Below are 14865 nucleotides of genomic sequence, written 5' to 3'. Positions count from 1 at the left end.
GGGGCAAATGCAAGACATCCAGCTCACTGGTCTAGGGGTGGGCAGGTGACCCAACCTGGCAATAAGACATATGGGAAAGTCTGCTGGGTGCTCCTGGGAAAGATTTTCTTCCTTGACTGTTACAGGAAGAAGGCTCTTCCCCTTCCATCTTGCTTGGGATGCTGTTGAGAGGATGTACTCCTTGAACTTCTGAAGCCACCTTTTGACCATGAGGGGATTGCGAAGAGAACTGTAAACAACCTTGATACCAGGGAGCTACTAAGAAGCCTTAGGACCCCCAGCTCCAGACTTCTGGTTAAGCGAACAATAAATGTCCACATAGTCTAAAAAAGGAAGACAGGGGTTTTAGTGAAGGATGAGAGGTAAAGGAGAGTGCAGAGGAGGAGCCTGGGGGAGGAAATTGGATGGGAAGCCCATCCAAGGGGCAGGGCTGGCAGTGCCAGTGGGCGGCAGGTCTGGGAAGGTTCAGAGGGCCCTTGGGTCAGGTTTACACTCTGCAAGCCGCGACCTTGAGCAAGCCACATAACCTCTTTGCGCTTTAGTCTTCCCCTCTGTAAAATGGGTATGATAGTGACTACCTCGTAGGACACTCTAAGAACTAAACGGGGCGGGGCAAGGGAAGTAAAACTCTTGGCATAGTCTGACTCATTGTGGGCCCTCAGTAGAAGCCGGCAATTATTACCGTCTTCTCAACGTTTGCCCTCAACATGGGGGAAGGTACCCAGGAGAAATGGTAAAGAAGTCTGCCTACGACGTCTCCCTTTCCCAGCCCGGATTCCGAACACCCAGTCTTCCGGCCGTTGGGGTCTAAGGGCGCGAGCGAGGCGGGGGGCGGAGCCTGCGTTCCCGCCTCGAGCGGGGCCCCGCCCCCTACCACTGCCTCGGTGAGCTTTCGGCCTTTTCCCCTCCCCCGACCTCCCCGCGCGGTCCTCCCGGGCCTAGCTTCCCGCAGCCCCTGAGCCCGGTCCGAGGGAGAGGTTCCGGAGCCCGGGGGCGGCCGGGGGCCGGGTGTTGCCGCCGGCCTGCCCGCCCCAGCCCCCTCGGCACTGCCTCGGGAGCTTCAGCTGCCCACGCTGTGCAGGTTTGCTCCGGAGGGTCGGCGGGCGGCGCTGCGGGGAGGAGGAGCGCTGGGAGGGTTAAGCCGGCCAGTCCCCGGTATCCGGTCGCCGAGACCGCCCTCGGCCTTGGGAATCCTTGACTGCCCAGGCGGAAGGAAAGTAGGCGCTGGAGAGCCCGCGCCGCATTTTGATTCATCTCGGGCTCTGTAAGGGTCACATCTTGTGAAAATACCTGTAAAATCAATTTAACGTTCAGTGCAGCGTGTAAAGACAGATCTAAGAATTTAAAAGACGCCTGAGTCAGAACATTTAAATGCTTCGGTCCTTGTATCACCGTTTAAACACGTCTGAGTGCAAAGGGTGGAGAATCGAGCCTGATTGCCGCCACCGTTCACGCCCTGTAGCACTTTAAAAGGGTAGAGGAAAGCACCCTAAAAAACCCCAAGTGGGCACTTCCCCTAGGGAGGGAAGAACAGCTGACTTTTTTTGAAATTTGGGTTGGTCCTCATTTCCGTGGGCGAGGTTTCCCTGCAAAATTTATTTTCAGGCTTAGATCCGTGATAAACAGAATGCTAAAACACTTAAGTAGTGGCTTTTGTTGACAAGTCGATTGTGTTATTAATTCTTAATGTCTCATCCAAGGCAGGAATCGTTATCTCAGTTTTGCAGGTGGGAAAAAGTTTGGCACAAAAAATCAAGTCCCTTAAATTCGCACAGAAGCAACGGCTGAGCCGCAAATTAAGTCTTAGCATTCTGATACCTCAGCTACGTCCCCCTCTAGACCATGTTACAACACAAATGAGTAGTTACTTTTATGTTACTCCTAAAACCAGGGAGTAAACCAAATGTTCTGTGAACATGAAGTGTTAAATCATAGTAACCTATTGTCTGTTCTGCTTTGGGAGGCTCAGCTTCCCTTTGGAGTTTGATACTTTGCAGAGAGGAGGGGGTTGAGCAAAGAAAGAAAAAAATGGGAAGTCATGTCAAGGGAAAAATTTTGTCTCCACAGAGTCCAAACTGTGCCCATCTTTACTGCCCTTTTGTGTTGATGTCATTCTTTTCAGTGTACTCCGTGTTCTGGCAAAACACCAACGGCTCACGTCGTCCTCCCGGCCTCAGACGCATTAATACACCTTTGAGCTCCTCTTCTGGCCCTGACCTCCCTGTCAGCCTTCTTGTCATGCTCTTTCCTCCAGGTGCTCTTTACTAACGCTGTTATGTGAAAACCAGTTGTTTTTGTTCAAGTGTGGAATGATTCGTCACTCCAGAAGGATGTTTCTAGAGTTAATGATCAAAAACTACCAACAGATCTCAGATGAAAGGACAAGTTAAAGAAGCACAAGAAACTATTGTGGAATTTGATAGCTGGCTTATTTGACTGGAGAAAAAAGCAGACCTGGATTTTTTTCCCCCTTTTCCCAGTTCGCTCATAACTGGAAAGCAGCAGCTCAGTTTTAACCTTAGACATAATGGTGGGGGGAGGGGGCCATCCTCCTGTTTAGACTAGTGAATTGGAAAGTTTTCTTTCCCAAGGAGGCTCCTTTTCAGACAGGACCCAGGATGTGTGACATAGTCCCCGCCCTGTAAGAGGTGTTTCTCCTCCCCAGCTTGTAGATGACAGAAATTTGAACCCAAGGTAGTTGTCTCTCTCGAGCAGCCAAGCCAGTTTATTTATCTTTTTGTTTCTTTTACTCAGTTGGGCAGATAAGAATCACAAGAAAAGCAGATGGCATCCGGGGATTTCTGCTCATCTGGAGAAGGGATGGAAATACTCCAACAAGGTAAGTGTAGACATTTGAAAGAGGATTGAGGACTTATCCAGAGAGGTCTTATCTAGGGTCTTGTCGTCTATAATCAAAAGGGGGAATTCCCTGGTGGTCCAGTGGTTAGGATTCAGTGCTTTCACTGCCATGGCCTGGGTTCATCCCCTGGTTGGGGAACTGAGATGCCATGCGACGTTGCCAAAAAAAATTTAAAAAGGATTTATAATGTTCACCAGTATGGTTTCTCGCACAGAAGCCTAACTTTCTAGAGGAACTAGAATACTTGAAGATTCTTAAACACTCTTATTGGCAGACAGATTATACTGACTCCTGTTCGGTACCTGCTAGTGCAGTAGACTAAAATTTCAAGATGCTCCCATGCTGAGTTAGCCAGCATATCCTGAAGATGAGCGTGGCCTTTGAACTTTTGAAAGCTACCTTCCTACCTGTGTCTTGAATTTTCTCATATCTTGTCCTCCAAAATCTCAGATCCTTCCATATCTTGAATTCTTTGCATATCTCAAATCCTTTCTTGAATCCTTCAAAAACTTGAATCTTCCGTATTTTGACCATTTCCATAGTGATCTTTCAATGCCTTTGGGGGAAAAAAAAAGATTTCTTATTCTCTAAAAGGACTCTGGTATGATGGTCCAAAGAATGAAAATGTAAGTGTTTGGTGAGTGGGAGTAAAACATAAGACCTCAGCAGAAAGCACGTGGGAAAAGAGATGGAAAAAAAGCCCTTTGAGCATATGGAATAAACAGTGGATCCTGACTTCTTGCACTTTTTCTCACGCATGTGCTGTTCTGCATCCACATGGGTTACTCAGTCTATTTACAATAAGGAGAATTTGGTTAGTTAAATTTTTTATTTACTGTTAAGAATATACCTTCTCTCAGTCTTGCTTATGCGACTAGAGATCCCATACAAAGAGGGAACTTTACACGTGGTTTTTTTTTTTTCCTTCCTCAAGAGCTCTAGGTATTCTGTGTGAATGAGGCATTTTAGGTACTGTGGTATACCAAAGAGTCCCTTATTCTTGATTCTCTTTGTCTAATATTTTCCAACTGCATTTCCATTTTCTAAGATCTTAGTTTTTTTAAGACTCATTGCCTAATTCTTGATTAATGTCCTTGTATATAATATAAATGCTTGTTACTTTGAGTATTGCCTCTAGTTTATTTGTGGATTTTTTTCTTTCTTTCTTTCTCTTTTGGCCACGCCACGGGGCTTGTGGGATCTTAGTTCCTTGACCGGGGATTGAACCCCGGGCCCTCAGCAGTGAAAGCACAAGGTCCTTACCACTGGACCGCTAGAGAATTCCTTATTTTTTGTTTTTCTTAAAATTTTCATTCGATTTAGAAAACTTCCCTACCAAAAACCTAGGGGTTTTTTGGAAGTGAGTATTAAGCTAAGAGTTATGCTCAGTTATATAAATTGAGTCCATACTGTCTTTGCTTTTTGGTCCCTATGGGGGACATCCCTTTAAGTGTGCAGCAAACAGCTTCCTCCTTGTAACCTGAGTGAAGAGGACCTATTACAGAACCCACACTTCAGCAAACTGCTGCTGAGTCTCTCACAACACATGGACGAGAGTGGCTTAAGCCTCACACTGGCAAAGGAGCAGGCTCAGGTAAGGGCCCTGGGAGAAGGGCTAATAGGGAGGAAGGAAATATCTTCTGAGAAAGAGGGGTTCCTACCTGGGATTTTTTTGGTTTTCTAGGCGTGGAAGGAAGTTCGATTGCATAAGACAACGTGGTTAAGGTCTGAAATTTTACAGAGAGTCATTCAAGAGCTGCTTGTGGACTACTATGTGAAGACACAAGACAGAAATTTAACTTCTGAGGACAAAAAGGTGAGGCAGGAGAGATGAAGTAGGCATTGGTACCAGCTGTAGGAATGACGAGGCCAGCTATGGCTTCAACTGATTCTATGATCTGGGGGAAATAGGAGCTTTGAGTAGTGGTTATCAAGAAGGAAAGGGACTGTGGTTATGGGGAAGAGGTGGATGTGTTGTCAGGGTTTTGAAAAGAAAGATTGACAGGAGAAAGTACTGGCAGCTGGGAAGTCATCCGAAGGGGATGACACGTTTGAGGACTTTGAAGATGTGTGAAAAACTGGTTTGTGAGGATGGAGGAGATGGAGTGGGAGAAGTTTTATAGTAACTTCTTTTTGTTTTTTATTCTCTCTCTCAGTTTCATGAGACCCTTGAACAGCGGCTGCTCGTGACTGAGCTGACACAGCTCTTAGGTCCCAGCCAGGAGAGGGAGGTGCCCCCACTGCTTGGGCTGGAGAAGGTGGACCTTCTGGAGCTCATGCCACCCTCAGAGGTTGGCGGGGGGCAGATATTGGGACCAAAGAAGGGAAATGGGTTAATTTCTCCCATATATTTAAACATTTTTTGGTTAAGCTTTATTGTTTCTATAAAAATGAAACATGTTCGTGGTGGTCAAACTCAAGTAAATAAGAAAGACATTACAAGGAAGAAAGTAAAAGCTGAAATACTAAATCTAGAAATAAATGCAGTATTATTATATACAGCTTGACATAAATAGTATTATACCTTCCATACCTGTATAGAGAGTATAATCTGTTCTCACAATATATTTTGGACTTTTTTCAAGTATATGATTATTTTAAGGTATATATATTTCTTTTCAAATAACTGTAAATAAGATGATACCTCCTAAAGCACTCTTTTTTTTTAATTGAAGTGTAATTGATTTACAATGTTGTGTTAGTTTCAGGTGTGCAGCAAAGTGATTCAGTTATATGTATATTTATATCTATTCTTTTTCAGATTCTTTTCCCTTATAGGTTATTATAAAATATTGAGTAGAGTTCCCTGTGCTATACAGTAGGTCCTTGTTGGTTATCTATTTTATATATAGTAGTGTGTGTATTGTTAATCCCACCCTCCTAATTTATCCCCCTCACCTTCCTCAGGCACTCTCAGCAGTGTCCAGGCACATAGTTAGTGCTCAGAGTCCTATTGTATCATCAGTTTAAATTACAGATAGGATTCCATTGTATGGATGTAGCATAATTTGCTTAACCTTATTGATGGATATTAATTTAAGGTTATTTCCACATTTTTGCTGGTAGAAGCCACACTGATAGGAACATGCTAGTTCATACGTGTCTTTGTATGATTATTTTCCGAGTGTTAGTGCTTGAATTGGGATCACCAGGTCACAGGCTACACACATTGAACACACTGGTACGTATTGCCAAACTGCTGTCCAGAGAAGAGCTCCCAGTGCACCTAGGTCCCCACGTTTTCATCAGCATGGGATCTTGACAGTCATTGTATTCTTTGCTAATTTGATGGGTTAAAAATTAATCTCCCTGATGTCTCGATGCATCTTCTTTAGTTATCATTGAGATTGTTAATCATCACATATTCATTCACTGGATCTTTCTAGTTCCAACAGTCTGTCTACATCTCACTTTTCACTTCTGTGGCTGTAGGATTTTATGTGGATGAGAGCCCGGCTCCTGCCTGAAGTGGAGGAGCAGCTCAAGAAGAAATGTTTCACCCTGCTCTGCTACCACAATCCCAGTTCAGGTGCGTGCTGGCTGTGTTCTGTTCATGGCTGGCCTTCAGGGCTCCTGGTCTTCTCTTTTGAGAATAATGTGTTTGAATTTTAGATTTGGGACAGAAGCTGAGAAGCGTTGGAAATGTTTACTTGTTTGTTTCCTTGCTGGTAGAATAAAAGCAAGAAATTTTGTAGAGACTTCTTTTATTCAGCAAAGTGGCAGCGTCCTCTGGCTGCAGGGAAGGATGGTTCGTTCTTAAGAGAATCAGAATGAAATAGGGAGTAAAATTCAGGTTAATAGGAGTTGACCTTATCTTTATTTCTATGATTTAAGAGTTAAGGGCCGGGGCTTCCCTGGTGGCGCAGTGGTTAAGAATCCACCTACCAATGCAGGGGACACGGGTTTGAGCCCTGGTCCGGGAAGGTCCCACGTGCCGTGGAGCAAGTAAGCCCACGCGCCACAACTACCGAGCCTGTGCTCTAGAACCCGTGCGCCACAACTGCTGAAGCCCGCGCATCTAGAGCCCGTGCTCCGCAACAGGAGAAGCCACCAGAATGAGAAGCCCGCACACCGCAATGAAGAGTAGCCCCCGCTCAGTGCAACTAGAGAAAGCCCACGAACAGCAACGAAGACCCAATGCAGCCAAAAATAATAAATAAATTAAATAAATAAATAAATAAAAAAGACCCAACACAGCCATAAATAAATAAATTATTTTTACAAAAAAATTAATAAAAAAGAATTAAGGGCCAAATCTGGAAAGTAAGAGAACTGGGCTGTTTTTACCAGGCCATCAGAAGAAAACCTGGAGGAAGACAGAATCTGTAGGGTTAGATATCGGATAGGGGCACTGAAACATGGCCTTCAAAGGGCAGGAGCAATTAGGGTTTTCCTATCCAGCGCTCTGTCTCTGCCCAGATTCAGACAGTGAAACCCTGAAGGCAGCAAAGGTATGGAACCTCGCAGAGGTCCTGGTGGGTGAGAAGCAGCAGTGCCAGGATGCCAAGAGCCAGCAGAAGGAGCAGATGGTGCTCCTGGAGAAGAAGAGTGCCACCTACTCCCAGGTTTGGCAGGGCGGTGGGATGGCCTCCTTTCTTTTTTACCCTGACCCCAGGGGCCCCTCTGGGGAAGCCAGGGATTTCTGATCTGCTTTCTTTTCTACCCTCTTTCATGGCCGCCCTCTTGCTCCTGCCTCCCGGGTGCTCAGGTGCTTCTTCGCTGCCTGGCCTTGCTGCAGAGGCTTCTTCAAGAGCACCGGCTGAAGACTCAGTCTGAGCTGGACCGTATCAATGCCCAGTACCTGGAGGTCAAGTGCAGCGCCATGATCCTTAAGCTGCGGTGAGCTGTGAGCGCCGCGGATCTGAGGGACTCCATCTCATACACCACCCACTCCAACCCTCGCCCTCATCTCTTTCATCTCCATCGCGCCTGGCACCCTGTGGGTGTTCAGTAAATGTCACGTAGCAGTATTAGCCTTTGGATTACTCTAAAGCTGTCAACATTCTTGGGTCTTTTATTTTAAAGCCCTCTGAAGTAGGTGGTTTACGGTGAGCTAAATTGCTCGGGAATTTGGAATGACCTTGTTTATCCTGTCACTGCTCAACACAGGACCTTGACCATTGGCAGGTCCTGGGTCCCATTCCTAAGTCTACTGCTGTTAGGGATCCTCAGCTTGACATTTCTTTCTTCCCTCGGTCAGGATGGAAGAGCTCAAGATTTTGTCTGACACTTACACTGATGAGAAAGTGGAAGTTCATCGTCTCATTAGGTGAGAACTCCCAAGAGCCTGACGCAGCTGTTCAGAGCTGGTCCTCATACCCTCCAGACTCATTCATTTTAGTGCCTTCTCATTCTCGTGTAGTTTCTGAGGAACCAGATCCTTATATTGTATCTTCTGTGCCTGGGCTTTTAGGGACCGTTTGGAGGGGGCCATTCACCTACAAGAGCAGGACATGGAGAAGTCCCGACAGGTCCTGAACACCTATGAGGTCCTCGGGGAGGAGTTTGACAGGCTGGTGAAAGAGTACACCCAACTCAAGCAGGCAACTGAGAACAAGCGCTGGGCCCTCCAGGAGTTCAACAAGGCCTGCTGCTGAGTGTGGGTGGGGCCAGGAGGCTCAGCTTCTGCATAGGGGCTGTCTCCCACCTGAGCCCACCTTCACTCAAGGGGGCGTGGGGACACTTGCTCAAAACACTGCAGTCCTTTAGGCACCCTCCTGGTTTTTCTTCCTTGTTTACAATGAGAGTCTCTTCTAGCAAATGTAACAGATTTGTATAATTTTCTGTACAGCTATTTGTCAGTGTCAGCCCTGTATCATACCTGATTATCTCCTGAATAAAGTGATAATGTTGTATCTGAGGATTTTAGTCATTTTCCTTTGGGCAAAGATAAAAAAAGAATATCAAAGGCTATATGGAAAAAAAAAAAAGCTATACGGATAAGGAGGGAAACTGAGTGGATCCAAATAGAGATAGATCCGTAATGCTTACTCAAAGTGAGGGAGGTTGAAGGGCCAGCCCACCCACGTGGAGTCTTTCTTTTTATTTATTTATTTATTTATTTTTGGCTATGTTGGATCTTCGTTGCTGTGCTCAGTCTTTCTCTAGTTGCGGTGAGCGGGGTTCTCATTGCGGTGGCTTCTCGTTGTGGAGCACGGGCTCTAGGCATGCAGGCTTCAGTAGTTGTAGCACGTGGGCTCAGTAGTTGTGGCTCATGGGCTCTAGATCGCAGGCTCAGTAGTTGTGGCACATGGGCTTAGTTGCGCTGCAGCATGCGGTATCTTCTCAGACCAGGGCTTGAACTGGTGCCCCCTGCATTGGCAGGTGGATTCTTAACCACTGCGCCACCAGGGGAGTCCCATGTGGAGCCTTAGAGGCTTTGTTCTTAGCAGAAGTGGATTAAAACTGGTCTTGCTCTTGAAGAACTATAGTCTCCAGAGGAGTGCTAGATGCTCAGATGGATAGGGAACTATTCTGTCACTGTGGCTCTCAGTGGGGCGGGTATGATAAAGTAGCAGGGCATCCAGCTCGGTTACAGGAAAGGACACAAGGCATTTGTGTTCCTGCTTCCCTCTGGTGTGGTTTGAGGGTTACTTCTTTCTCTGAGAGCAGAGGGTGGGAGGAGATCACCCTGAGGAACCAAGTTCACGGTCTATTTAGCTTAGAAAAAGGCAGGGCCCTGGCTGGTGTCAAAGTCAGGGACTGCAAACAAGCACAAGACCGACAACCTTATTTAGAAGGGCCTACCCAGCTTCTCAAACCACTTTCCAGGGAGACTGTCTCAAGGTGCTCTTTTGCTAAGATCAAATAATGATTGTTTTGGATTGATTCATAGGAAAAATTAAGGTCTTTGACTCAACTTTAAATTTTTCTGTAAATAGTGCTTACTTCCATTTATCTATAAGCAAGTGCTGGCCCACACAAAATGAACAAGAGCAATTAGATTGTATGGTCAGGCCACTCAAGACGGCTGTTCTCTTGCTCTTTGTACATCCCCTGCTTGACCAGTCCCTGCTTCACCTGCACCCTACTCATGTGAACGTGCTTGCCCCCAGCCCCAGCTAGTGATCATTCTAATCCTTAGGCTAGAACGGCTCCACCTGCTAGTTTATTTAAGGGAAACATCTGCCCTCCTGACGGTTGCTAACCTGAGGGGCTGTGAGGGATGTGCCTAGCTGCTGGTTTTCCTCGTAGCTGATGAGCCAGCCTGACTTAAATTCCCGCTATAAATGGTAACCTCCTTCTCCCCCAAGTGGTGAAGATTGCTGCCATGTCCTGCCTGCTCTCTGCCATCAGCAGGGGTTGGGGGCTGTTGCTCCAGGACCCTTTTGCTGTGGACATGTAAGATTCCCTGTCCAATAAGACACGGATGTCTCTGTCACTGACTCTGGGCTATTTCTTAGGTCTCGAGGCTGGGCAGCTACAAGGCTTGCAGGCCTGCAGGGTCAGCCCAACATAGATCAATGTAAAAACTCAGAAACAGTCAATATTGCTTAGTTATACTATAATTTTTAACCTAACATTTTTGGGGGAATGTTTTCAAACCTACAGAAAAGTTGAAAGAATGGTATGACAAGCACCAGGATGCGTTTTTCTTTTTCCTTCAATTTTAAAATTATAGTTGATTTACAGCGTCATGTTAGTTTCAGGTGTATAGCAAAGTGATTCAGTTTATATATATATATATATATATATTCTTTTTCAGATTCTTTTCCATTATAGGTTATTTCAAGACAGTGAATGTAGTTCCCTGCACTATACAGTAGGTCCTTGTTGTTTATCTATTTTACATATATAGTGGTGTGTATCTGTTAATCCCAAACCCCTAATTTATCCCTCCCTCCCTCCCCTTTTCCCTTTGGTAACCATAAGATTGTTTTCTATGTGAGTCTGTCTCTGTTTTATGAATAAGTTCATTTGTATAATTTTTTTAGATTCCACATATAAGTGATATCATATGATATTTGTATTTCTCTTTCCGACTTACTTAGTACGATAATCTCTAGGTCCATCCATGTTGCTGCAAATGGCATTATTTCATTCTTTTTTATGGCTGAGTAGTATTCCATTGTATATATATACCACACCTTCTTTATCCATTCATCTGTCAATGGATAAAGGACATTTAGGTTGCTTCCACGTCTTGGCTATTATAAATAGTGTTGCAATGAACATTGGGGTGCATATATCTTTTCTAATTAAAGTTTTCATCTTTTCCAGGTATATGCCCAGGAATGGGATTGCTGGATCATATGGTAACTCTATTTTTAGTTTTTTAAGGAACCTCCATACTGTCCTCCAGTGGCTGTACCAATTTACATTCCCACCAACAGTGTATGAGGGTTCCCTTTTCTTTACAAAGAGTGTTCAGTGCACCTGAAGAGAGCACTACGGTGCTGTGTCTTGATCCTTTCCTTCTTCACACTGACTGGAGATGGAAGGTTCGCAGTAGTAAATTTCTCTATTGTGGAGATGAGAAGGGGCCTTGGAGGGCAAGCAGAGAGGTTGAGTGAGAGCTGAGGGTTAGCATCTTGGACCTCAGCTGCCCTCTCCTCCTCACATTTTTCAGAAAAGATTTGCCTTTACTGTCTCTCATTCATTCTATCACACTCCTCTCTCTCTTCACTTACCTTTTACCACATCTGATCAAGAACCAAGTCTTGCTGGGAATTCCCTGGCAGTCCAATGGTTAGGAGTTGGCACTTGCGCTGCTAGGCCAGGGTTCCCGATCCCTGGTCAGGGAACTAAGATCCCTGCAAGCCCCACAGCCCGGCTGAAAAAAAAAAAAAGAACCAGTCTTGTTGATTCTTCCTCCATAATGAGAGGCAAAGTATATCACCTCCAGAACTTGGAATAGGATCGCTCTCTGGAAGGAAACTAGGGCACTCTCAGACAAGCAAAATCTGTCTCCTCCAGGCTTTCAAGGAGGGGTGAATATCCAGGTCTCAAGGGAGTGACCTTGCCTTCATTCTCCCTCAGCCACCACAAAAAGGCGAACCCGGTGCCCCCTGGAGGGCCCCTCACCCCATAAAGTCTCCACAATACCCATCCTAAAGGATCTGGACTAGGTTTGTTTTTTTTGTTTTTTTTATGTTTATTTATTTATTTGGTTGTACCAGGTCTTAGTTGCGGAAAGCGAGATCCTTAGTTGTGGCATACAAACTCTTAGTTGTGGCATGCATGTGGGATCTAGTTCCCTGATCAGGACCTGGGCCCCCTGCATTGGGAGCACAGAGTCTTATCCACTGCACCACCAGGGAAGTCCCTGGTCTAGGTTTTGTTAAGTGAGGTCTCCTTATACCTTGAGATAGTGAAAATATAGGCATCAACTCATCATGAACGAGGTTAGCAATCTGTAGAAAGAATTTTCCCTAAAAGATAGTTATATTCAAGTGGCTGAGGCCCAGCCAAAGTGGCTAAGTAAGGCCTGGTCTCAGAAAAATACAACTGAAATGTAGAAAGACCTAAATGTACTAAGCCTGGCTGAAGAAAGAATGTGTAACCAAACGTAAATGATTAGCCCAGAGTTTAGAAAAGGGTTAAAGAACAAGATCAGGGCTCTCCAGAGGCTCTGGACCCACCCAGCTGGAGCCAGGCCCTGAAGCAGAAGACCTCCCCAATGTCCTGCCACCTTGTGAGACCAGTCAGCATGGCCAATGGGCATCCTTCCCCTGCCACTGCCCCACCTTACTCAGGTCCTCATTTTGGGTCCCTGCAAATTGTCCTAACTGCCCCTCCTCTCATCTTATACACCACTGCCAGGCCAATTTTTATGATGATTCTGACTTGTTTTTCCCAGGTAGTTTGTAATTTTCACTTCATGTCATTTCTCTGTTCAAAACATGTCAGGTGTCCCCACTGCATACCAATCACAGTCCACATGGCTTAGCTGGGAATTCAAGCCCTCACAGTGCAGCTGGACTTTCCAACCTTTTCCCACCACGCACACCTTCTACTCACCCTAAGCCACCCCCCAGTGGACTTACTCACCCTTTCATGCTTTCCTGTGCTTGTTATGGTTCTATCCACCTGGCAAGAACTCTTCTGCTCATAAAATCCTATCATCTTGGAGGCCCACCTCAAGTTCTGCTTCCCCATGATCATTCCAGCTAGAAAAGATCTCACTGTCATTTAATACCCACAGCACTTTGTTACAACTTCTTTAAGGTGCCTGTCATGCAGGCCTTGAATTTCATTACCCCACTGGGCAGTGTGTTTAACCCTATCTACAACATCAGAGGCTCCTGGAGGGCAGCTGGTTGAAAACAGGTGTTCTCAGTCTTTCTGGTCTCAGGACTCCTTTACTTGCCACTATTTTTAAGGACGCCAAAGAGATTTTGTTTATGTAAGTTTTATCTATAGATATTTCTCATATTAAAAATTAAAAGTGAGAGACTATCAGCGGTCTTTTCCTGAAGGATATCAGAAAAAAAATTACTTGGTTTTATTGAGCATGGTTGTTTCTTGAATATAATCCTTTGCCGAGATGGAGTCAGGTAGTATCCGAGCTCTAGTTAGTCACAACTGCTTTGATATTTAAATATGATCTTGATTAGATCTCAATTTTATAAACGCAGAACTTAATCACTAGTGGCAAACGTAGAACCAAAAGAGCTTTTTTTTTTTTTTTTTTGCGGTACGTGGGCCTCTCACTGTCGTGGCCTCGCCCGTTGCGGAGCACAGGCTCCGGACCCGCAGGCTCGGTGGCCATGGCTCACGGGCCCAGCCGCTCCGCAACACGTGGGATCTTCCCGGACCGGGGCACGAACCTGTGTCCCCTGCATCAGCAGGCGGACTCTCAACCACTGCGCCACCAGGGAAGCCCCCAAAAGAACTTTTTTTAAAAAATAATTTTTTTATTGACGTATAGTTGATTTACAATGTCGTGTTAGTTTCAGGTGTACAGCACAGTGATTCAATTATACATATATATATACACACACACATATATATATACACATATATATATTCTTTTTCAGATTATTTTCCCCTATAGGTTATTACAAAATATTGAGTATATTTCCCTGTGCTATACAGTAGGTCCTTGTTGGTTATCTATTTTATTTATAGTTGTGTGTATATGTTAATCCCAAACTCCTAATTTATCCCCTCTCCCTTTCCCCTTTGGTAACCATAAGTTTGTTTACTATGTCTGTGGGTCTATTTCTGTTTTTTAAATAAGTTCATTTGTATCTTTCTTTTTTTTTTAGATTCCACATATAAGCGATATTATATATTTGTCTTTCCAAAAGAGTTTTATGTACATGTCACAGGGAAGGAGGCAGCAAATGAGTAAGGCTTAAATGATTTTCTAATATTCCTTGATATTTGATTGTCCTCTTCCTACTACAGATAAAACGCCACTGAGTGATATCAAGTATATGAATTACAAGCCTATGTCTTAAGAATGGGAACTTTCTATTCAGAAAAAATTGAAGATAATTGCTGGAAGTTTACTTGAACATTATTTTAAAAATTATTTTAAAGACTGAAGAAACTAATACAATATAGAATGGTCTTAGTTGTCATTGTTAGAGAAAAGCAAAGAAAAAAAATCCAAGTAATTTAAATTTGACTTTGAAATGTGATTTGATATTTACATATTGAGATGATGTGTCTGATATCCCAGACCTTCACAATATTTAATAAACTAAATATTTTCCCAATCAAAAAGGTTTTAAAAAGTGAGAAAATTTTAAAATATTTATTAATTCATTAAACATAATAAGCCCATTGCATGTTAACATAAATAATACATTTTAATTAAAAAACTGTGTTTTCCAAAACAAAAAAAACTTATGGGGCTTCCCTGGTGGTGCAGTGGTTAAGAATCCTCCTGCCAATGCAGGGGACATGGGTTTGAGCCCTAGTCCAGGAAGATCCCACATACCGCAGAGCAGCTAAGCCCATGCGCCACAACTACTGAGCCTGCGCTCTAGAGCCCGCAAGCCACAACTACTGAGCCCGCGTGCCACAACTACTGAAGCCCACGTGCCTAGAGCCCA

At 44.6% G+C, this 14865-nt stretch overlaps 1 protein-coding gene across 2 annotated transcripts; it reads left to right on the top strand.

Annotated features, from left to right (window-relative positions):
- Positions 1–896: 896 nt before the first annotated feature.
- On the top strand, positions 897–8720 carry HAUS4 (HAUS augmin like complex subunit 4). 2 transcript variants are annotated; one of them, XM_024741696.1, is made up of 11 exons: positions 897–1081; positions 2123–2254; positions 2755–2839; positions 4312–4454; positions 4545–4676; positions 5017–5151; positions 6293–6389; positions 7280–7425; positions 7569–7699; positions 8061–8129; positions 8274–8720. In XM_024741696.1, the coding sequence occupies exons 3-11, from the start codon at positions 2785–2787 to the stop codon at positions 8455–8457; spliced, it is 1092 nt and encodes a 363-aa protein (XP_024597464.1). In that variant the 5' UTR covers positions 897–1081; positions 2123–2254; positions 2755–2784; the 3' UTR covers positions 8458–8720. The 2 variants fall into 2 exon arrangements, with proteins under 2 accessions (XP_024597464.1, XP_024597465.1); XM_024741697.1 differs by lacking the exon at positions 2123–2254.
- The last annotated feature ends 6145 nt before the right edge of the window (positions 8721–14865 follow it).

Source organism: Neophocaena asiaeorientalis, unplaced genomic scaffold, assembly GCF_003031525.2.
Source record: "Neophocaena asiaeorientalis asiaeorientalis breed wild unplaced genomic scaffold, Neophocaena_asiaeorientalis_V1.1 scaffold27, whole genome shotgun sequence".
In the NCBI taxonomy this organism is placed as follows: Eukaryota; Metazoa; Chordata; class Mammalia; order Artiodactyla; family Phocoenidae; genus Neophocaena; species Neophocaena asiaeorientalis.
This window is presented reverse-complemented; position numbering and strand designations above follow the sequence as displayed.

Excerpts from the sequence above, each read along its gene's own strand:
- HAUS4 (XM_024741697.1), top strand. The coding sequence starts at position 2,785 with ATGGCATCCGGGGATTTCTGCTCATCTGGAGAAGGGATGGAAATACTC. Across the intron at positions 2,840-4,311 it reads GATGGAAATACTCCAACAAG|TGTGCAGCAAACAGCTTCCT; the intron begins GTAAGTGTAGAC and ends CATCCCTTTAAG. Across the intron at positions 7,426-7,568 it reads AGAGTGCCACCTACTCCCAG|GTGCTTCTTCGCTGCCTGGC; the intron begins GTTTGGCAGGGC and ends CCGGGTGCTCAG.